Source organism: Epargyreus clarus, unplaced genomic scaffold (genome assembly GCF_041222505.1).
Source record: "Epargyreus clarus isolate Ecla_fem2 unplaced genomic scaffold, WU_Ecla_fem_2.2 ptg000007l, whole genome shotgun sequence".
NCBI classification, from domain to species: Eukaryota; Metazoa; Arthropoda; class Insecta; order Lepidoptera; family Hesperiidae; genus Epargyreus; species Epargyreus clarus.
In genome coordinates this window covers 5,470,797-5,494,409 of record NW_027332215.1, presented here as the reverse complement: position 1 = coordinate 5,494,409, position 23,613 = coordinate 5,470,797, and the positions used below count along the sequence as shown (strand labels likewise).

Genomic DNA, 23,613 nt, shown 5'->3' with positions numbered 1-23,613 from the left:
CATGACTTGTATTTATTTACGCCTAAAAATGTCCAGGGATCTCTGTATTATTTACGGGCTACTAAACACCGTGATTTGTTTTAAGTAATAGCTTAGCGGCTGAAATTCGGTCTCTCGATCGAGGGTTTGAGGTTCAAATACCAAGAACGCACCTCTGATTTTTCAGTTATGTGCGTATGAGAAATTGATTATCACTTGCTTTAACGGTGAAGGAAAACATTGTGAGGAAACCTGCGTACGTAGAAGATCTTTTGTAAAAGTTGTCAAAGGTATGTGAAGGCCAATACGCAGTAGGCCAGCGCGGTGGAATATCGCCTAATCTCTCATTATGAGGAGATCTGCGCCCAGCAGTGGGACGGTAATGGACGACGAAACATTGTGACTGAGTTCTTTTTCTAATAATCTATAAAAGTAATTGAAATTCTGTCTGTAATCTTAATATTACAGTTGTTTAGAAAAGTATTCATCCTACAATAAGAAAATAGTTTTTTCGTGTTTTGGCTTGCGCTGACCGTGCGTCCCTCTGTCCACCTATAACAAAGCTCTATAATTTCAACTGTATGTAATTGATACACATCATGGATGGGCTGTAGAGTTGGATTAGATCTTACAGTGTGTATTACTAACCGCTATAACAATAAATAGTAAAAATAAATACTAAAAAATAAAAGAAGTATTATCGAAAACTGGTATTTTTCGGTTCATCTAAATGTTCATAGTAGGTACATATTCACAATACTTTTGCATGCATTGCATGCGTACTAGAAATATTATTTTTGGAACACATTTGAAGGTGGTAAAACCCTTTGTTGTTCGACTCCAGCGGCACCACCGCCACACCTATTTCTACCTAATAACAGCAGTGTTAGGCGCTGCTGTGTTCCGTTTTGAAGGGTGCTGTAAGGGAGACAGACTTTTCCGAGGCGTTCCAGCTTAGTCCTCAGGGGTAGCGGCGCATCTGGGGCTGACCTCAGGTAGGAATATCTAATCCTATCTGGGGTTGATTACAGATGTCCATGGGCGGCAGTAGCCACTTACTATCAGGTGGACTGCTCGCTCGTCTGCTACCCCTATATTATAAAAAAAAGAAACATAGTATTACGATTTTGACTAACACTTGCGTAGATTAAGACATGCATCTATATTATATCTGATAATTATTTTTTATTTAAACTAAATGCATAAAGCAAATACAAGACAGGGTTGCTATTGATCTAATGACGTTTAATCTGTTCATCTGGTTTTATATGTGGTCAAGCTACAGAATACATAAACCAAATATGTAACAATATTCATGAAGCTCCTAAAAATAATCGAAAGCTACTTATATGACGTACAGAATACAATAGAAAATAAAGTACCCATATCTACCCATAGGGAATAATTTCCCGTAACCGTAACATTATCATAATTCCATAACCAAACAGATTCGCACTAATCGAACACGCAATCTGACAGCTACAAGGGTTCTGCTCGATCTAGAACACCCTAAAATTGATATTCGATATCGTTGTGTATTGATAACAGCATATACAAACACATGTAAGCGTAATAATTGAATAGCTATACTAATCGTTGTGGAACCTTATCAATTAAGATTATCTCTTTAAAAACCCCTCGCGCTCATATCTTTCTTTCAGTGCCAAGAATGAAGTCTTTGCATACTAAAGCTATATGTGGATCGTAAACAAAAATGCACTCTAAATAGATTTTAACAAGTTCAGTTTGTGTTAGCAGCGAAATAATTTGTAAGTATTGTTATGTGGAAATGTTTGTTACTGTCGATTATTTTAAACTATTCACTTTATATGGGTTATCGAATATGTTTGCTGTTGCGTTTTGTTGTGAACTGTTATCAGTAATTGTTGGAGTAATTGATTTTATGGGGGGATTTCCTCTGCTATGCTGTGATGAGGAAAGTGGTTTCCTTGATGTTTTCGAAATTGTATCTCGCGAAATGTCGGCTAGCGTATACATTACGTACTTTAAGGTAAAATCTCGTCGTTGACTTAGAGCTGTTTCCTGTGGATTTTTCGTTATTAGTGTCTTGCATTTTTTAAATATTATTAAAAATATTACTTGTAAAAATACCTATCATGTCTTTGCTTAATTCAAATGAAAAATAAGTGACGATCGTTAAGCACTATGTTTCTCATAATTTTATATTTAGGTTGCCCGAAATTCCACAGCATTAGATGTTTTGTAAAAACTCATTAAGATAATATAGTATTTAATTATTGTTTTTTTTATGCGGTGATTTGAAAGTTACGGTTTTCCGATAGGTAGATTTGACAAATTTTTGTACTGGCTGGCGACACTTGACAAGGGTTTTTAATAAGGTTTCAAGTTCCAAATGTTTCGATCCTGTAAATCATTTATATTTGTTTACTTTTTTTTATTTACGAAGGTCAACTGAAATATATGTTTTAAATTAATTCATCAAACGATTTTTATTCTAAAAATATAATATATGTTTTTGATCTTTCTTTATATACTTTAACGAAGTTCTTCACTAAATCCTATTTTGTGTGCTCCTATTTTTTATGTTAGTCATGTGAACCACCATTCAAAATTCAAATTTGCATATGGCCAGTATAGATCGCTTTGAAAAACAAACTGTACTCGTAAATACTATATAGGTCGAATAGAGATGGCATCTCTTATAATAGCAAATATGAATAAATTAATTAGAGATTTTTTATAAAACTTGACCGTTTTAAAGTGTAGTCTATGTCTCTCCTACAATATAGACGAATGAAATGGAAGCAGTGATAGCCTAGTGGTTAAGAATTTCGGCCTCTCAATTGAGGGGTCCGAGGTTTAAATCTCAGGTACCTCTGATTTTTCAAAAATTTATGCGCGTATTAGAAGTTAAATATCACTTGCTTAAACGGTGAAAGAAAACATCGTGAGGAAACCTGCATACCTAAAAGGTATACCTAAAAATCTCAAAGGTATGTGAAGTCTATCAATAAGCACTTTGTCAGCGCAGTGGACTATGGCCTCATCCTTCTCAATCTGAGAGGAGACCCGTGCCCGTGCCAATGGGTTGATGATGAAAATGACCCCTCATATGTTAAACTTCGTCAAGCCTTTATAATCGTGCCAAAGAATGACACGAAAATCCTCGAAAAACTTTACTCTCCGCAGTCGGGTAAAGAAATTGAAAGAAATACTTTTTCCTTTATTATCATAAATAATGCCTTAAATGTATAGGTGATAATGTTAGACTTTTACTATAAATTAGTGCACATCATGCAGCACACGATAATAAATTCTATTGATCCTTTCAATGTTGGTCGTGTTCATCCAACATCGTGACCATTGTTGTGGTTTGCGCATAAAGTGAGTTTCATATGAGTACGCTGACAGTTACTGCTAATTAAAGAACTCTATTTCTATAGAAGATACTTGTAAGTAAATGAATAAATTAAGGCATTATGCACATACATTTCATTTGTAAGAGCGCTTTCGTCAGGATAACGTTTCGTAATACCGTGTTACTACGTGGTTAATTGATTTTTTCCGAAAAAAATCACAGTTAAAAGTGCCGTTGTGTAGTTTCTAAGAAATCAATTTAAATTTGTTTATGTGCATATAACCGATGACATAAATGATATGAAATCGTTGGTACTATTTAGGTTCTTTGTTTCATAAAAGGTGAAATGAACGTATATTCTTCAGTAGCAAGATCTTTAAGGAAATTACCTTATTTTATCATTGAATTAGTAATCATTTCGCAGTTAGTTTACCTTTAGAAAACTGTTGCAGTTGGTAGAAGATAACGCTTTGCTTTAAAACAATTATTTAAAAGTTGAAAAAATGTGCTAAACAATACCAAGTGTCAGTGAAATCTTCCCTTAATGATATGTTGATTTTTGACATAAATCCGTACATTATAACTACAAGGAAAATGTGTGATAAGAAACAATAGGACATTCAAGCTACGGTTGATGCGGTGGTATGTACCATAAATATGTAAAATAAGATAAGGGTTGTATACTATGGTAGTGTATATATAATAGGATGAAAGTGTCTTACTATAAATCTCAAGCCAGAATGCAACCGCTCGCACCGCTGTTATAATTATAAACCATTTTGCTGGACCACGAAGAGTTCAACTAAAATTTGTCAAATGCAAGTCGAACTCGCATTCTGAAGGTTCTATACCAACAAATGTTCATTTATTTTTATTGTTATATAAATAAAAAAAATGTTATGGGTGAACAACCCTTATTACTTAGGGGTCTAAAAAATTGATAGTAGCCGATTCTCAGACCTACTGAATATGCATGTAAAATTTGGTGAAAATCGGTAAAACCGTTTCGGAGGAGTACGGTAACTAACATTGTACGGTACGGTAACACGAGAATTTTACATATAAGATTTATACATTTAGAACAGAAATATTTTATTGATTCTTCATTATCTTAAGTACTCGATACATTTTCAAGGGTTTCTTTTGTACGATTTTGAGGAAAACATAACTACATTCTTAGAACGAATTGAAAACTCGTAGGGAAATTCAATAGGTAATTTATGTGTACGATGAAATAATAATACGAGTATTTTTGCAAAATAATAGAAAACATCAATAAATTCAGCTCTTCAATTAAATTCTTTAGGGTTTTTTGGGCGAAGTTTTTAAAAAATATATATTTTTATGACTCATATATTTTAGAAGCCTAGAGTACCTACCAGTACTTTATAACTTGGGCTACTAATCGAATCGAATGTAATGGCATCTTATATAGAAAAATGACGATGATTGATACCTTAATAGGTATTCAGACGAAAGTCCGTATTAAAGAAATGTGCATAGGTACACACAAAAATATATATTTCCGAAAAAATAACCCCCCTTAAGGTAGAAAACTATACTGTTTCCATTTCTTTATTTTCTCGATGACAGTTCTTTTTAGTGACCAAATAAGCAATGATATTCATCGCATATATTTATTATAGGTATTTTGAACAAAGACAAATACAACAAAGTTTATGCCGTGAGAAAAATAAGAAATAAGACCTTAAAATAATAAATTCATGTGGCATTCGATAATATACGAGAACAGGAATTTATAATAAATGTTGAGGAGAGCTCATCGAGTGACAGTGACGATTCTTCAAATTATGATTAAAATAAATAAATAAAAATTACATGGCGTAATAATTATTTTGTTTCATCGTGGAGTACGTACCTATACCTACTTATTTTACAACAGCTTCGAAAATTATAAAGAAGGCATTATATGCATTATAAATCAAAAAATTATACGTGTAACATCTTGTAATGAAATATAATATTCTAAGTATATGTAATATAATATTACAGTTAATAAATATGTACAAAAGTATCCGGCAGTAGTTTAGTTCCTTAAATATTGTAAAAAAAGGGTCTGTTATCGTGTTACGATTATGTTTTTTATAATATGGAATCTAATTCTGAAATAAATGATTATTATATTATATTATTATTATTATAGCTCCTATAGTAATAGGAAGTACAGTATTATCTGTGTGATATTTTAACGTAAACAACACAAAATTACATGGGCATCGATCTGTCATCGAGAAAATAAATAAATGGAAATAGTATAACAAATGACCGTAGTAATAAAAAAATCTAGACAAGTGACACTTTGCAATAAAGTTCTTGTCAGTTCTATAAATAATTATACATTATCAATTCCATTACGATAACGATATAATCAAAAATGTCATATTATGTGTGTGAATAATATATGATAAATGGCACTATAGATAAGCAGCAGTAGTTTGCATAATATACACTAATTTTACCTTTTTATAACTAAAATTAACGATAAGGTAGACGGGCTACCTGATTGAAGGATGTTACTTCGTCATAGGTACATATATGCAAACCAAGAGAGCCCTACATAGTTCCTAAAATCAATAAAGGGTTTAGGGATCTTTCGTGACTTTTGGCCTATCACAAAGAAATATTTCTTTCACGTTTTCAGGGTTGTTTATGTGGAATACGTGGAATACACACAATAAGTGGAAATTACTCTAATTGTATAAAAAAATATATTTCGTTTTATATACCTTTGTACAAAGTTAAATACATAGTACATGTTAGCAACGTACTAATAAAAGTGGGCAAAAATTAATGTTCAATTCTTTAAAACATATTTCAATAAGAGAAAATAATTACGTAAATTAAAAAGAGAAAAAAACATCTCTGAATATTTTAGCTCTTGAATAATGAAGGCCGATGTATAACCAAAATTGTTAGTATTTCGTAAATATGATATGCGTTAACAGCCAACATTAAAATGCGTTAACAGCCAACATAACATAGCCCTAAGAAAGATAGGGAAAGTACTATGGCAGTTTGAATATGTCTTCGTTATTATACTCTTGGTGATGGCGAATGGCGGTCGAACCCTTTGTGTTTCGACTACGGTATCACCACCGCCACACCTATTTCTGCCAAATAACAGCAATGTTAAGCGCTGCTGTGTTGTGGTTTGAAGGGTCAGGTAAGGGAGACATATTTTTCCGAGGCATTTAGCTTAGTCTTCAGGGGTAGCGGCTCATCTGTGGCCGACCTCAGGAATCTAAACTTATCTGGGGTTTATAACAGATGTCCATGGTCGGCAGTAGCCTTATCACCTAACAAATTAAAGATAAATAATAAATAAATTCATTAAAAGCAAAGGCGATAATTATAAAAGTGTGATACAACCAGTTCTAATAAAAAAGTAGCCTTAACACCAGGTGGACTGCATGCTCGTCTGCTACTCTACTAAAAAACCTTAATTTCTTGTGTTTGTGCAGTATCGATTGGATCCTGAGAGACTGGCCAACATGACTTCCTTGAGCCACGCGGCGGCCGCCACGGCGTTGCTCATCTGGATACACTTCTCTCAAACTCTGGCACTGGAAGATTTCAGTAAGTACATCATAATGGGCATGGCAGTATTAAAAAACCAAAGAATAAATGATTTAAGTCATTATCAACCCATTACTGTCCGTGGTGCGTGCCTAGGATTTGAACCTCGGACCCGTCGATCAAGAGGCCGAGTTTCTTAACCATTAGGCTATCACTGCTTGTTTATTGCTATCAATGATTTAAGTAAAAATAATATATGGAAAGGATTTTTAACAATGACCAAGTTTTAATATAAATTTTAAGATTTATTGTAATTTTAATAAAATAAAAGTATAAAATGATGCAGTCGGTCATCTTGACTATAACGATAGCGTTTCAGATTAGTAGAGGCGAATGACGTCATTTTTCTGGCATGTCACCGTATTGCTTGAACTTTTCTATGGGATGTCAGTAGACATGTACCTACAATGTAGAAGGGGATTTCCAAATTTGTCATCATGTCCATTGTAATAAGGATAAAAATGGAACAAAACAAAGCAATATTTTATTCATGAAAATTCTGGGTCCATTAAATGCTTAAAATGTATATTTGTGTGGGATTTACACGTGGCGATTTCTGCACGGTTAGGTCACAGGTTGAAAGCTATACATAGAGTACAAATAGCGAAAATGACCAAAATAGCAATATCAAAGTTGACTAGGTTTCAATTGAATCGGTTTGTTTTGTTTGTTGTTTGCACTGTTCGAGCCCGTGGCCCTGATTTTCGGGGAACTATTTATAACCGATAGCAGTTTGATGCAGTTAATATATATTCTATCGAGTCACTCTTATACATTATATAACAGTGGCCGAACCAGTAACTCTGTATATATATACAGAGAAACAAAATAACAATTTATGTTTTGAAAAATTGGTAAATGGTAAATAATTGCCCTAAAAAAATATAACAATGCATTTCTATTTATAATAGTGTATAATACCAAATAATATAAGCTGATAATTTATCTACCTTATAAGCTGAAGTTTTCATTACAATCTAAGTCATAGCGTAACATGACTTATGACCATTAGGCTACTAGGTTCAAAGGTACCAAATAAGTATTAAGTTTGTAAAATAAGTATTAAAAACGAACATGTGTCTTACAACATGTCAATCAGATGTCGTGTGCGAACAACATGCGATTGTTGGTTACTTGGAAATGTCAACAGACTCGCACGCTCACATGTAACATGTTACACGACACGTGTAACATAATTGACAGACTGATAGACAGACATACGAGTACATATACAAACAATATAATGGGCGATTCATTATTCACAATCTTTGTCTACACGTCTATGCAAATAAATGAAAGTGTCTGACTTTAATTATATTTCCTTTAGTATGTTTTACAACTCATATCGATATAAAATTATCCTATCCTATCTTATATCTTGAAAATTCTCATGGAAATATAAGCCATAATTTTCAAGGTGGTAGAACCCTTTGTGGTTTGACTCCGGCGGCACCACCGTCACACCTATTTCTGCCTAATAACAGCAGTGTTAGGCGCTGCTGTGTTCCGGTTTGAAGGGTGTGGTAATGGAGATATACTTTTCCGAGGCGTCCCGCTTAGTCCTCTGGGGTAGCGGCGCATCTGTGGCCGACCTCAGGTAGGAATATCTAATCCTATCTGGGGTTGATTACAGATGTCCATAGGCGGCAGTAGCCATTTACCATCAGGTGGATTGCATGCTCGTCTGCTACTCCTATATTATAAAAAAACCATAGCGTAGCGTCTTCATTACTAATACATAGGAATTAAATATTAAGTTTGTTAAAACGAACATGTGCCCTACAACATGTCAATCAGATGTCATGTGCGATCAACGTGCGAATGTTGGTTACTTGGAAATGTCAACAGACTCGTACGCTCATATGAAACATGTTATACGACACGTGTAACACAATTGAAAGACTAAATTGACAGACGTACATATTTATGGGTAATTAATTATTCATAATCTTCGTCTACATGTCTATGCAAATAAATGAAAGTGACTGTGATTGTAGTGCTCCAGCAGCTCGCAGTATCGCTAAGGCCAATTAACTTACTGAACTTAAGGTTGATAATATACTAGCTTTGATCCGCGGCTTCGCTCGCGGTCAGAGGTCGATGACACAATAATAATTTGATAACATTGTTCTTACTCTTATCAGGATATGAGGTAGGTCTGTTCATGTCCATCACTTTTTTGGGGACATAAATCACTCCACATCCTTTTCTGAATGATCGACAACGTGTGTACAAAATTTCATGACAATAGATTATGTAGTTAAGGGGTAAAAGTGTAGCAAACACACGTAGCAAACAAAGAAACAAACTCACATGTAATTTATGATTTCGGGTATTTTATGGGAAATATGTCGCAATTTTTTGGTAGTCAATAGTGAACTGTAGGTACTTTCTCTTCAATGCAAATATTGTATCGAAAAGATATAAATATAAATACATATTTCGGTATTGCCAGGCTGCATCGCCCGCGGCAATATTGAAGAGACTCTCTACAAATTCGGCTTATTTGCTCTTGCCGTATTTAAACAAACTGTAAAAACTACACAACGGCAAACAGCTCAAAATGTCAGCATTGATTTTACAGTTTACCCACTATACTGAAGCATGGTCATTGGTCACCACACTGACAAAGGCAATCCTTTGTCTAACAACAAAATTATTGTGCTTATATGCGAGTACAAAATTTACTATGTAATGTAATTTACTTATGTGGTACACGTATACAAAAATTGCAGTCGACGAAAGACTTCTAAGATGGTAGAATAGTTTATGGTTCGATAAGTTCGATTCCAAAATTAATACTAGCACACCTATATCTCATTGAAGGGTGTAATACGGGAGATACATACTTCTTTAGGTTAGACTTCAGTTAGCAAAGTATCTTTTGTCCATCTCTGGGAGGATACTACTCCTTATCTGGGGCAGCGACCATCATCACCAGAAGAACGGCATGCTCTTCATTTTTTCCATATGATATTTTTTTTAACAGACGAAACCACGACCAAATACCTGCCGATCTTGAACAGCAATGGGCAAGTTGTGTTCGTATCGGAGGAGCTGATGGCGAAGTTAACTGAGGAGTCAGAAACGTGGCACTGGACGCCATGGCTCCGCACCCGAACCGTGGTGGAAGACAACATCATGAGAGAGCTGGTGCGCTCCGAGAGAGACTCCATCGACAGCTTCCCAGACGGATTATTTGATGGTGAGTTACGCCCTTAAGGTACACTTTCGAGAGGTGTGGTCTAGGCACTGATGTGATGTTGTGTCAGTCGGTTTAGCCGCGACTCATGAAAGTCTAGCTTTAGACTTTTAGTATCCATTTATTATGCATTGCCTATTTTAAGCTGTAATTAAGCGGAATTCGGCAACGCACTCCGTGCTTCTTAGTTTTTAAGAAGTATATATTTTTTTAAGTATACATTGATTGATATGTAATCCATCAAAATTCGTCTCCTCACAATTAAAAATTAACTTCATAGTCCACCTCGCTGGCCAATTGCGATCAACATTAATCGCAATTGGCTAGCGTTAATGAGTTTTAACACACTTATATTTATAGATGTTACTCTATACATCTCATATATCTATACACTCATTACTAATTATCATCAGTAATAAGTAATAATCAAACTTAAGCAATTTTTGCCTATTAAAGTTCGAAATTTGTCAAATCTCTCTTGTTGTCATTTGTCAAGTTTGTGCATAAAATTTATCAAACTTCGAACTTTAGTAGGCAACATTGATTAAGATTGAATATATTAATAGCGGGCATTAGTTCTTAGTTTTGTACTAAGAAGCAGTTAAGTGTAAGTTTTTAAGTGTATATTTATTTTCAGAGGATCAACTGAGGAAGGGCGCTTTCATACTGTACGTCATTTTCGGGATATACTCCTTTATCCTGCTAGCAATAGTGTGCAACGACTACTTCATTCCGTGCGTCGAAATGATATGCGAGGACCTGAAGATACCGCAGGTTCGTAAAGTTATATCCATATCGTTATTGAAGGGTGGGCTACACAGTGTAACTTTAACATTATAAAAAAGCCGCCTTGCTGTCGTAATTCATTCAAAGGGAGACAGACTTTTCCCAGGCGTTCCAGCTTAGTCCTCAGGAGTAGCGGCGCATCTGTGGCCGACCTCAGGTAGGAATATCTAATCCTATCTGGGGTTGATTACAGATGTCCATGGGCGGCAGTAGCCACTTACCATCACGTGGACTGCATGCTCGTCTGCTACTCCTATATTATAAAAAAACAGCGTTAATCAGTCGATGTCGATCGGTTAAGGTTGTTGTTTTTCTCAACCCGTACTTGACAACGTCGACTTAAAATTGTGCACAAATGACGTGCATGACAAATAATTCGGTGCAACACAGAATTATTACTTTCCATTGCTATCGTCAAAATTATTGTTATATCATTATATTATTAAATTATTATTATATAATTATTTTTAACGCAAACTTTAAACAGGCTTTCGGTGCATCCCACCGTAAACGTGTAATGTTTATGTATTTAAATATGACCACTACGTTTATTTTCGCGGTTGGAGGTTATGTAATATATATTCAAATGAGTGTGTATCCTTAGAATGTGGCAGCGGCAACCTTTATGTCGGTGGCTACGTCGTGTCCGGAGTTCTTCGTGAACGTGATCTCCACGTTCCTGACCCAGTCGGACATGGGCATCGGCACCATCGTGGGCTCGGCCATATTCAATGCGCTTGGAGTAGCTGCTGTTGGAGGCATCGCTGCTATAGCTGTGAGTTCACGAGTTATATTATTTAAATACTTTACTACACGAATACACACAAAGACTAATACAAAAAATGCAGAACGAGAATTGATATTTAAATTCATCATTCTAATATCTGTCTGGGCGGGGATTTAATTCGGAACCCTTTGTGCTTCAGACCGGTATGGTGACCGCTTCGCCATTCGGAACGTCGGTCGTCGGTTTGCTGTCACTTTTGGGAATCTGTGATCATCTTTAAATAGGATTGTAGTTGTAGCTGCAAAAATAGAAAGTATAGTTCCGAGGTCGCATTTCATTCGCTGTTTCATTTGAGTCAAATTGGAACGCTTCTTGTTCATGTTTTACTAAGTCCCAACTCATAAATTTTGTCGGTTCAATATTGTTTTAAAATCAATGCGGGCCAGTTTTATGACACCAGTAATCGGTGAACATAGATACATTAAAATACGTACAGCCGAACTTAACAGAACATCCACGTCTTAAAAGTCCGTTAAAAATTATTTAGATAATCGTTTAGTTAAAAATGAAGCTTAGACCAATTATTTGAGGCACAAATATGCCAATTGGGGTACTCAAGCAAACGGTATAATTAAGGCTCGTAACCTGGTCTTTGAGGAAAGTCACTTTCAAATGAATAAAACATTATAAATTCTCGACGGTAATAACAGAATGTAATTATGATCGATAGCTTCATTTTGTTTAACTTGCTTTTTCTATTGGTGTTTTATCACCTTCAAGATCTCAAATTCAATAAAAAGACCTAAAATATTTGATCACTGTCAATTAATTGTTAAGAGCAGTGATAGTAGTTGAAACTAGAGATGTTAAAAATAATCGATTTTTATTTTAATCGATTAGAGAGTCGATAGAGATGTTAATTATAATCGATTTTTACAGTATTATTAATGTTTTTTTTTATAAATCGACTATATACAAATTGCACCGGCACCGGCATGCCACCGTTTTTATTTAATTAATTTATACGTCTAAACTTAATTCGCGATTTTTCAACCGTTGCATAGATACGAAATGTTTCTAAAAATAGATTTAAATACGTAGTTTATATAATCGATTTATAAAGAATCGATTAATATTGCTGTAAAAATAGATTATAAGAAAAAATCGATTAAATTAAAAATTGATTATTTTTTAACATCTATAGTTGAAACTCGGTCTCTCAGTCGTAGGATCCGAGGTTCAAACCTTAAGCACGCTCCCCCTGATTTTCAAAATTATGTGCGTATCAGAAATAAATTATCACTTGCTGTAACGGTTAAGGAAAACGTCGCGAGGAGATCTAAACGCTTGAAAACAGTTCTCCATGGCATATGAAGTTGGCACCAACTGGCACTTGACCAGTGCAGTAGAGTTCAGTAGACTATGACCTAATTCCCTTTTACTCGGACGGCAGCGGCATGCCCAGCAGAGGGACAGTAATGCGTTGATAACGCAATTATTACTGTCAATTGATTATTTTAAGAATAGATTGTTATGCACGTGAGTGTAATTCTAATTAATCTTTTTTAATTACGGGGCTATGACGTCTTTTGCACTATATTTGCATATCATAACTGATTTATATTTGTTTACCTAAAAAGTTTTATTTCAATCTTTATGCTTTATCATCACGTATTTATCAGATATTAAAATCTATGTAAGTCACCGTTTTAATACCATGATATGAAAAATGCGCATCCTTTCGATACTTTTTAATGCACATATTTATGTACATAAGTTCTGTTGACATAATTAAGGTAACTTTTTGTAATATGTTTGCTCGAATCAAACCTCAAATTTGACTATCTATTATATGCTATCTTAGTCCTATAATTATTATTATTATTGTTAACCCTACCTATTTTTCTTTTCATCCCTACTATAACTCCTCACCTAAAGGTTGTCTGGAAGAGATCGCTGGTTAGCGATAAGACCGCCTTTTGTATTGTCTTTTAAATTAGTTATCTATTTTTTATATGTATCTTCTTTTATTGGGTACAATAAAAAGTATTGATTTGATTTGATTTGACTATTTGATGTTTTGTTGGTAGTCCTTTATTAATTATGATACGTTTCTGCTTAGTAAGAAATGTCCTTTTTTGTGCCCAAACAATAAATGGGCTACCCTACGAACAGGGAGGGGGAATGCACTTGCAATAGCATCAGGGCCGCGACGGTTGCCTGGTAGTGTGGGATTCACCCTTAAGGGATGCCCTATCCACTAAAAACCCCCCTTTTTGGCTTTAGTCCTCTGAAACGCCACAGCCATAATTGAATAGCAACCTCTTAATGAGGAAAAGAAGTTGTAGAAATGTATGTCAGTTTATTCGGCTTAACAAAATTACATGTGGCTTGCGATGGCACTTCATTCTAACAAAACAATTTTTGTGATCCTGCGAGCGTAACATTATAGAATGTTTCTACTAAACTCTGGGGAACGCTTCTGTGACATTGTCCATATTAGCACAATAATAGGTATTTCGTGAATGGCTGTAAGCGCTATTACATCAACTAATCATAATAATACCCATTGACTATGATATGCAATTAATACTTTGATCATTTTTTATGCAATATTTCTCATGCAGCCGATCAAGATCGAAAGGAACGCCGTGACACGAGACGTTATAATCTACATGGTGAACGTCGGTGTCCTCGTGTCGATCGTGTGGGACGGCCAGGTGGACTGGTACGAGGCCCTAGTCCTGGGCATCTTGTACATTCTCTACTTCGTGATCATGTTCAACAGCATGCGGATCTTTATGATTTGTAGCAAGATCTACGACTTCGCTACTAAACCCTGCAGGAAGAAAGATGTGGAAGGTAAGCGTCTTTGTTTTATGTAGGTATGTTGTAAATAAGATTTTGTGGATTGTATCGACAGTCGGTCGCGGGCGGGTGCGATCGGACGCGGTCGGGCCCGGTCGGGTGCGGTCGTATGAAGTCGGGTGCAGTCGGGCGCGGTCGTGTATAGTCGGGTGCGGTCGCGACGTGGTGGGATATTCGCTAGTGGCTAAATATTTTCCCGCGCTTTCGTACTTTATAAATCACGCTGAGCCGAAGCTTGTTGTTAAGTAATATGATAATAGTCCAGTGTCAGTCCTTAAATCTAGTCGGAGACCTTTTTTTGAAAATATCCGACACTGATTGGCCACTAAATCGAAATTATACTTCTAATAATAATTAAAGTTGAAATGATTATAACAATCGAAGAGTAGCAATATTTTCATGTCTCCCCCAATTATAGAGTTCCACTCTAATAATGGATCCAAAAAAGCTTAGATTTTTTTTATGTATGTTAAATTACTACTTGAACTTCATTTTTTTATTATACCTTTAGTATTGCATAATGTCCTATTACGTAAGCTGTAAAGTGAAATATTGTTATTGCTTATGCATAAATGTGATTTATGAAGAATGGTCATTACAATCATTTTCTTGACGGAAATTGCTCTTAAAAATGATAAGAACGTGTTGTATATAAATTAATATTTTAATGTACTTCAGAAAGGACGAGGTATTTTATTTTGTTATTTATAAAGCATTTCGATTTTTTATTGGGTTCTTAGAAAATGTAATGATTTTCTTGACGTTACTGATATGTGGCAAATATATGAATCGTATGATATATTCAAGGACCTTTTTATTTTTTATGTTGAGAGGTTTGGCGCCATTATTATTTATTGTTAGCGTGAAATGTTAAAAATATTGTCAGATTCATAGAAGCATTTCGAAATTGTCTACTAGTTTACTTTAATTGTTTACTAGATGTATCTATGTGCAGAACTATTCACTGAGTACTAAAATCCATATTCTATAAACTCGATCTGCCGTATTTAGTTCAGATAATCAGTGTTTCTTCTTTTTTTATCGTAATTTCTCGACCCAGAACAAAATATTTTTGTACAAATCTCATACAGCAGAGGCAGTGATAGCCTAACTCGGCCTCTCGATCGAGGAGTCCAAGGTTCAAATCCCAGGCACGGACCTCTGCCTAAAAAAAATCTCAAAGGTATGTGAAGTCCAATACACATTTGGCCAGCGCGGTGGACTATGGCCTAATCCTTCTCATTCTGAGAGGAGACTCGTGCCCAGCAGTGGGACAATAATGCGTTGATGATGATGATTACTAATCTCATACATATCTACAAGATATCACCCATATGTTAATTTGCCACGTTTGACATACTCCCGAAATGTTTTCGTGGGTTCCCCTTATTATACATTTTGAATGGGTGGTCCTCTTCATTTTGTATTTCGTAATTCTATTCTAAAACTTATTTCTAAAAAAAAATTTAAAATTGTATTATAATATTGTTGCAGTTTTCACAACAGCCGACAGCAAGCCAGTGGAGGAAGGCAACGAGAAAGGAGACCTTGCGAACCGTGTCTCCGTCACCGAGAAGATAGCTGAAAAAGGTAATTATTATACCTTTGTAGCCCTTTTTTAGTTTGAGTGTGATGTTAATTATTACACAGGGTCATAGAAACGAAATAGAAACGCTTTCTACACTCACAGCCTCACAATAGGATTCCCAGAAATAGAAACCTAAATTCATCATTTAGATATCTGTCTGGCCGGGGATCGAACCCGGAACCCCCTGAGCGTCTGACCGGTATGGTGACCTCTCCGCCACGCGGATCGTCAAAATAAATTAATTCGAAGGTACAAACCTTCCTGATGCGACTACTACTTCTCCCTAATAATAGAAATGTTAAGTGCTGCTGTGTTCAGGTTTGAAGGGTGTGGTAAGGGAGACATACCGTTCCGAGGCGTTCCAGCTTAGTCCTCAAGGGTAACGGCGCATCTGTACCCGACCTCAGATAGGAATTTAATCCTATTTGGGCATACTCGTCTGCTACTTCTATATTATTAGAAAACCTTTTACAGTCTGACGGTGGTGGCAATTATTATACATATACCTTTTTAGTTTGCTTAACTTTATGTAATAGTTATCTACTAATAGATACAATCTTTTCAAGATCTCTTAATGTCGAGTATACAGTATTACAAATCTCTATGTATGGTTTTGGTGAAAGCCTGAACACTCCACGATAGATTAAAAGTGTAATTAAAAGAATAGGTACTTGGGTTAAGAATTGTATCTTATCAACGTAGACAAATTATATGTCTGTCTGTGCAAATGACAGACCACTTGAATATAATTATCAGATTATATCTACCATGAAATGATAGCCTAATAGGACGAATTTTTGTGTCTCATTTGAAGGGACAACTTACTTTTCGCGTTTTTTGCACCTACACGTCATAACTTCGCAACTGTTTCTTGTACGCTGTCGGCAGGTACTAAGTCAAGTAGCGGTTCTAAAGCGAGAAATAAGTGTAGTTGCCAGCTCGCTAACTATTGTAGGTAGGGAGAAATCGTCTTTGTCACAACTCTCCTCTGTCACAACTCACCTAGGTCTCCCCTAATAATTTTGTACATCTACAATAATCTACATAAATCCGAAATTTCAGCCATTTCTCGCTGCAGAACATTAACGATCGATTACTTTCTGTCGGATCCGAATTCGAAACCTCGATGACGATTGTACAGTATAAACAGTAAACACGTCTAGTCTGGACACAGTGTTTATTTACTATGGCTCGCACTGGATTATTTATAAGTTGTTAGCAACTGCCAAAGCAAAACAAATAATCCATGGTTAACCATATATAGTTATCCGCTCTGAAATTGTTCCGAGCAGGTGTAGTCATACAATTTGCTATGGCGACGCAATTCATTTCTATATTCAGAGCGGAGTAGCAGTTTTACGCGGACTATACCTATAACCATCTCTTGTAATAATAATTAATAATAGATATAGATACTTCTTAGGGAAATCGTATATGATTTCTCTATAGCTACTCAAGAGCAGTGATCGCCTAGTGGTTGGTACTCGGCCTCTCTTTCGAGGGCGAAGTTTTGTTGCGAGTTTGCGGAACCCTATTACTAAGACTTCGCTGCCTGTCCATCGGTCAGTCTGTCACAGGGCTCTATCTCCGGAACCGTAATAGATAGACACTTGAAATTTTTACAGAGGATGTATAACGGTGGCCGCTATAAATACTAAATAAATACTAAAAATAAAATAAAGTTGAATATTAAAGGGGGTTCCCATACAACAAACCGGTATTTTTCGGCATTTTTCGATCTCACTGTTAATTCGTACGAGGAAGACAGTTGAAAATTTTACAATCCGTTGACTGCTATAACGGCTATTAGAATCAATACAAATAAGAACAATGAAACATATTTTAATATGGTTAATTTATAGAAATAAGTAAAATATAATGAACATTTTGTGGTACGGAAGCCTCCATGTGCGACTTCGACTCGTACTGGGCGAATTATTCAAAGTTATGTACTTATAAGAAGTTTGTTTTTAGTATTTGTTGTTATAGCGGCCACCTTTATACATACTCTGTCCAAAAATCAAGTGTCCATATATTAAGGTTCACATGATAGATACCTTTAACAGATTGAAACAGGGGAGGCTTAATAGTTACCTAAATAGTTCTTTTAAAAAGGTTGCCCTGCAAGCCGTTCAATCCTTCTCATACTGTGAGACCTGTGTCCAACATTGCAACAGTAATACAAGTACGTAATGCTTAAAAGGAGGTTCTAGTGACTTATTATAAAATTATTATATTGTAATAAATAAAATGGATGACGATATGACATACCTATTTACTACTTTATTCCTTGACAGATGACGAGGAAGACGAACCAAGGACAAGTATCTTCACGTTCCCGAAGGAACGTTCGGTGCTCTACAAGGTGTGGTGGGTGCTCACATGGCCACTGAAGCTGGTGCTCGGGATAACTATCCCTTCCCCGGTCACCTGCAGGAAGTTCTACCCCCTGGCTTTCCTAATGTGCATCATTTGGATCGGAGTCAACTCGTACTTCGTGTCGTGGAGTATGACTGTTATAGGTAAGTAAATCTTACAAATACATTTTGAAAGTGGGAGAACCGTTGTGGTTTGACTCCGGCGGTACCACAGCCACACCTTTTTTTGCCAAATAAGCAGTGTTAATCGTTGCCTTGTTCTGTACCCTTACCATGAGTTTTCAAAACATCTCACAATTTTACGTTACGTTTACTCAATCCATTATTCAGTTCCGTTTGCTTCAATAGACTTAGTAAACGTAACAATAAGTAAGTGCTCAAGTCTTTTTGTCTGCCTGACATGTTCGCAAAATAAAGAGACAAAACATAAAGTGCCATTTTGTCAATTTAGTCATTTAATGTTACGTTACTGACACTGTAGTCCTAATACAATCCGCTAAGGGGCGCTGATTGGAATTTGCGTGGGCAAATACATAAACAAATACCAAAACAGTCATATTTGTCAAAACGTAAAGATTCATGGTAAGGGTTCTGGTTTAAATGGTGTGGTAAGCAGCAGTGTTATACGCTGCTGTTTTGGTTTAAAGGATAAGTATAGGATACTTTTATCATTCCAACATAGTCCCCAGGGGTAGCGACGCACCTGTGGCTGACTTCAGTTAGGATTCTAATCTTATCAGGAGTTGATTACAGATGTCCATGGACGGCAGTAGCTAATAACCATCAAGTGGACTGCATACACGTTTGATAATTTTATATGATATTATTTTTACTTTCAAAGAAAATGTTTACTTAGCGTTTAGGAACTGTCTTCATTCTGTTGGATATTGTCAACGCGGCGACTTATTCAGCATTATCTCGTTGTGTAGATGTTTTGTTTTGTAAGCCTTGATACAACCTCGCATAAGTCTTACGAAAATCTTCAAACAGATACGGCTGCTTATCATTGTAGTAATCAAAGAGTCAATAAGTAGGAGTTGCACGTTGACATGACAAGCTTTTATTTGTTCTACTAATTTAATCGAAGTACTGAACGAAAGTAGGTAGGTCCTTTGAAATGTTTGTCCCTGTAGTTCCGGGAGTAGAATAGGACTACGGTATCTCTTGCTTGTCGTAAGAGGCGACTGGGGTCGTGGGTGGCAAGAGTGGGAGCTCGAACCGCCCGGCCAACGGCCCCGGGAAGGACGGCGCTATGTGTGGTCGCATACCGTCGTACACACCAGACGGTGTGGCGAGCGACAAGCACACCTGGGCGGCGCCCGACGGGGCAATGCGCTAAGAGGACTCCGGTTGCGTTCCTATAGAGATCCCGGAGTCCTCTATGCAGCGCAGAGGACGGCCGCCGGGGGGGTTTTAGTCCCACATAGCCCAGCGTCACTCCCATGGCGTCGGGTACCTTTTGAAGGTTTCCCCCTAATAAAAAAAGGCCCTTTGAAATGTTAAAAATGTTCGGTCGTAGTAAATCGAATCAAATGATTTTTTAAAATTTAAAATAGGTTTTTTACAGAGCACTTTTTGAATGACAATACATCTACCGTCGCTTCACAAGGTGTTATTTACAATGGTAAACTTAACCTAATAGTACATGTGGAGATGGAGCTACATCCTACCACACCGTTTTATCACATTATAAGGATATAAATTAAAATGCGTCCTCTGACTATTGAACCCAAATGTAACATTACAGTGTATAAACTGGCACAAATATATTTGAGTCGTCATTGACGTCGGCCCAAATTCATTGTTACCATTGGTGTCGTTGCTTTGGTGGGTTATAATAAGTTATATTGAATACTAGCTTTTGCCCGCGGCTTCGCTCGCGATCAGACGTCCATGAAAATAGTTGTTTCGTCTATCGAACAGGACTTTTTTCGGGATACAACTTCGATCACTAATAAGAACTACAAAGTACGCTATCTCCTTTTCTGGGCACCTAACCTAACAATATATCTACAAAATTTAATGACAATCGCTTTTGTAGTTAAGGCGTGCAAGCGTAGCAAACAGAAACTTACTTTAGTATTCAGAAGTAGCAGATGAGCATACAGTCCACCTGATGGTAACTGTTTACTGTCATGGAAATCTGCAATAAACCCCAGGCTACACGTTCGTACATGAGGAGGCCACAGATACGCCGCTACCCCTAAGGACTAAGCTGAAACGCTGAAAAAGTATGTCCCCTTACCCCACCTTCAAACCAAAACACGGCAGCGCTTAACACTGCTGTTATTAGGTAGAATTAGGTGTGGCTGGGGTTCCGCCGGAGTCGAACTACAAAGAGTTCTACCACCTTCATAATAGTTCAAATAATATTAGTTAGGATGCATAATATTAATTTTATAAGACTGTTGCTTGATTTCTTATTGATACCTATCAGTGAAGGAAAATCTGATTGCGCAAGACACTTGAAACAAATCGAGTGAAAGGTGTGAAATACTGAACAAAAGGGTGTTCAAATGTAGTCTAGAGATGAGTGGCCACTCAATTGGAAACGAGGCGTGTGTGCCTTAAGTGTTTGGTACACAAATAGGCAGTTATCTTAGTTAGTAAGGCTTCGTTTATATTGAACGTGTTGCATCTTTTAATTGAAGGTCTTCTGAGCCATCTAGTGCCCAAGTACTAATTATTGAATTGTAAATAAAATTCAAGACAGAGCCCTGTGGCAGACAGACATTTAGCGGAGGCTTAGCAATGGGGTTCCGTTTATATTCTTTGGGTATGATTTTTTTAATAATTGGTAATTTTTTTTCGGCATTCACGCGACTTATTTACGCAGGCGGGTTTACATTTCGTTGCTGTAAACATGTGACCTAAACTTGGGCATATGTAATGACTTCGCCCCTTCATTTTCCGTTTATTTTGTAGGAGGCGTCTAATTACAGCACATACATGATCCAGAATCACGATTTCGACTTTTCAAAACATCTTGTAAATATTTTGACGACCCACGTGGCGGAGCGTACCGGTCTGATGCGCAGGGGGTCCCCGGGTTCGATCTTCGGCCAGACAGATCTCAAAATTATGTATTCTGTTTCTGGCTCTAGGTGCCAGTGTTTTTGTCCATGTGCGTCCACAACACAGAGAATCCTGAGTGTGGGCTGTGTGTGTCAAGAGCCTAGGCCTTCAAAAATATAATTGTCATACATTATATATCGAAACTAGTGGGCAACAGTTGCGGTTGTTTCAGTATTACCATGCTCAGTCAGCATTATAATGGTTCGATTTGTTCCATACAAATTAAAAATACAGACTAATATATAAACGTTGTTCATGCCTGGAATTGGCACTCATACGACCCTTATTATTATTAATACTACTATAGTGTACTTCTAAGTACTATATAATGTATTGTGTGTGTTGCCGTTGGCATGTAAATAAATAAATAAATAACATTAATGTATGAAAATGCCCTAATGTCTAGAATAAACTTTACCCTAATCATACAGATATATCCTGTTCAGACAAGTGTGTCCATTATAATTATTGTCCATTGAAATCGTTATCGAATGATTTCATTCAACACTTTAGTTATCGTTAAATATACGACGAAAAGTGATATACTTTAATGGTTCCATAAAACAATTATCTTAATGTCGATACTTTTTACTTAGTTTATAATTTATTGTATGCTTTATTCTTTATTGAGAAACTAAAAGATTTTATTGAATTAGAGAACAATGAATTTTTCTGTAAATTTATTTATTATGTACCATTTTGTCATTACTGTTCTATTTTAGAAGCTGGTTTTCCCTCATAAAATGAGTGGTTAAGTGTTATATTACAAAATGCACAGCCGGTAGGTAGATTCGGAAACTTTTGAAAATTATTACCGAGAACAGAAACTCTCACTTCTCTATAGTAAAGGCATTTGTATCCTCCCTTCTTAACATGTAGATATATATAAAATTCTCGTGTCACACTATTAGTTACCGTACTCCTCCGAAACGGCTTTACTGATTTTCACCAAATTTTAAATGCATATTCAGTAAGTCTGAGAATCGGCTACTATCTATTTTTCATACCACTAAGTGATAAGGGTTGTTCACCCTTAACATTTTTTTATTTATATGGCAACACAACGTTTGCCGGGTCAGCTAGTTTATTCTATAAAATGTTGATAAATATAGTATTAGTATTAGTATAATATACTTATAAATAATATGCCAGCTTAATATACGCTGGTGATCACCGCCCGTCGATTGTAACTAAGTTTTTTTAAAATAATATACGAGTAGCAGACGAGCATGCAGTCCACGTGATGGTAAGTGGCTACTGCCGCTCATGGACATCTGTAATCAACCTCAGATAGGATTATATATTCCTACTTAAGTCTCCTTTACCACACCCTTAAAAACAAAACACAGCAGCGCCTAACACTGCTGTTATGAGGTTGAAATAGGTGTGGCGGTGGTGCCGACGGAGTCGAACCACAAAGTGTTTTACCACCTTCCAAGTTGTTGTAAAATATTAGTTCTTCCTGAAGGTTATGCGTTATTACTCTTAAAAACTAAGGTCGCCTCACATGTGAGTTAGACCTCTGTTTGTAGTTTACCTTTAAGGATATTTTGGATAGAAGTTTTACTTCCAGAAGTTATGAGTTGCGTTGCCCTTATTAAAACAAACATTAATATTATTCTATGGTTTTTCTAGGTCACACGTTCTTCATCCCCGAATCAGTGATGGGAATGACGTTCCTAGCATTCGGTGGATGTCTGCCCGAGGCCTGCTCAATTTTCATTATGTCTAGACGGGGTAAGTAACCTTATTTACTAATTGAAATTGCATTACATTATTCCTGGTGCAAGAACCTAAGCTACAACCCTTTTTTGTCACATAAAACGATTATTAAGTAATGGTTGCTGGACCACAAATGTTTTATTTTTAACCGACTTCAAAAAAGGAGGTGGTTATCAATTCGGCCGGTATCTTTTTATTTTCTTTTAATATGAGCGCCGACTTCAGAAAGACGTACTAAACCAACATTTATTTCAATTATTTTTTACTTTGTAGTGACAGAAGTCGGTTGTATCTTTTTGTTACATTTTTTTTACACATATACAAGTTTCATGTAGAGGCTACAACAAGGCC

General features: G+C 36.2%; 1 protein-coding gene across 1 annotated transcript in view; it reads left to right on the top strand.

Annotated features, from left to right (window-relative positions):
• Positions 1-1,649: 1,649 nt before the first annotated feature.
• Positions 1,650-23,613, top strand: part of LOC140743256 (sodium/potassium/calcium exchanger 5) — a 34,358-nt gene continuing 12,394 nt past the window's right edge. The window contains exons 1-9 of the mRNA XM_073074389.1: positions 1,650-1,748; positions 6,802-6,916; positions 9,906-10,121; positions 10,756-10,892; positions 11,509-11,679; positions 14,259-14,493; positions 15,994-16,089; positions 18,385-18,609; positions 23,176-23,277. Of these exons, the coding sequence (XP_072930490.1) occupies positions 6,832-6,916; positions 9,906-10,121; positions 10,756-10,892; positions 11,509-11,679; positions 14,259-14,493; positions 15,994-16,089; positions 18,385-18,609; positions 23,176-23,277 (1,267 nt within the window). The 5' untranslated portion in view covers positions 1,650-1,748; positions 6,802-6,831. The remainder of the gene's footprint in view (positions 1,749-6,801; positions 6,917-9,905; positions 10,122-10,755; positions 10,893-11,508; positions 11,680-14,258; positions 14,494-15,993; positions 16,090-18,384; positions 18,610-23,175; positions 23,278-23,613) is intronic.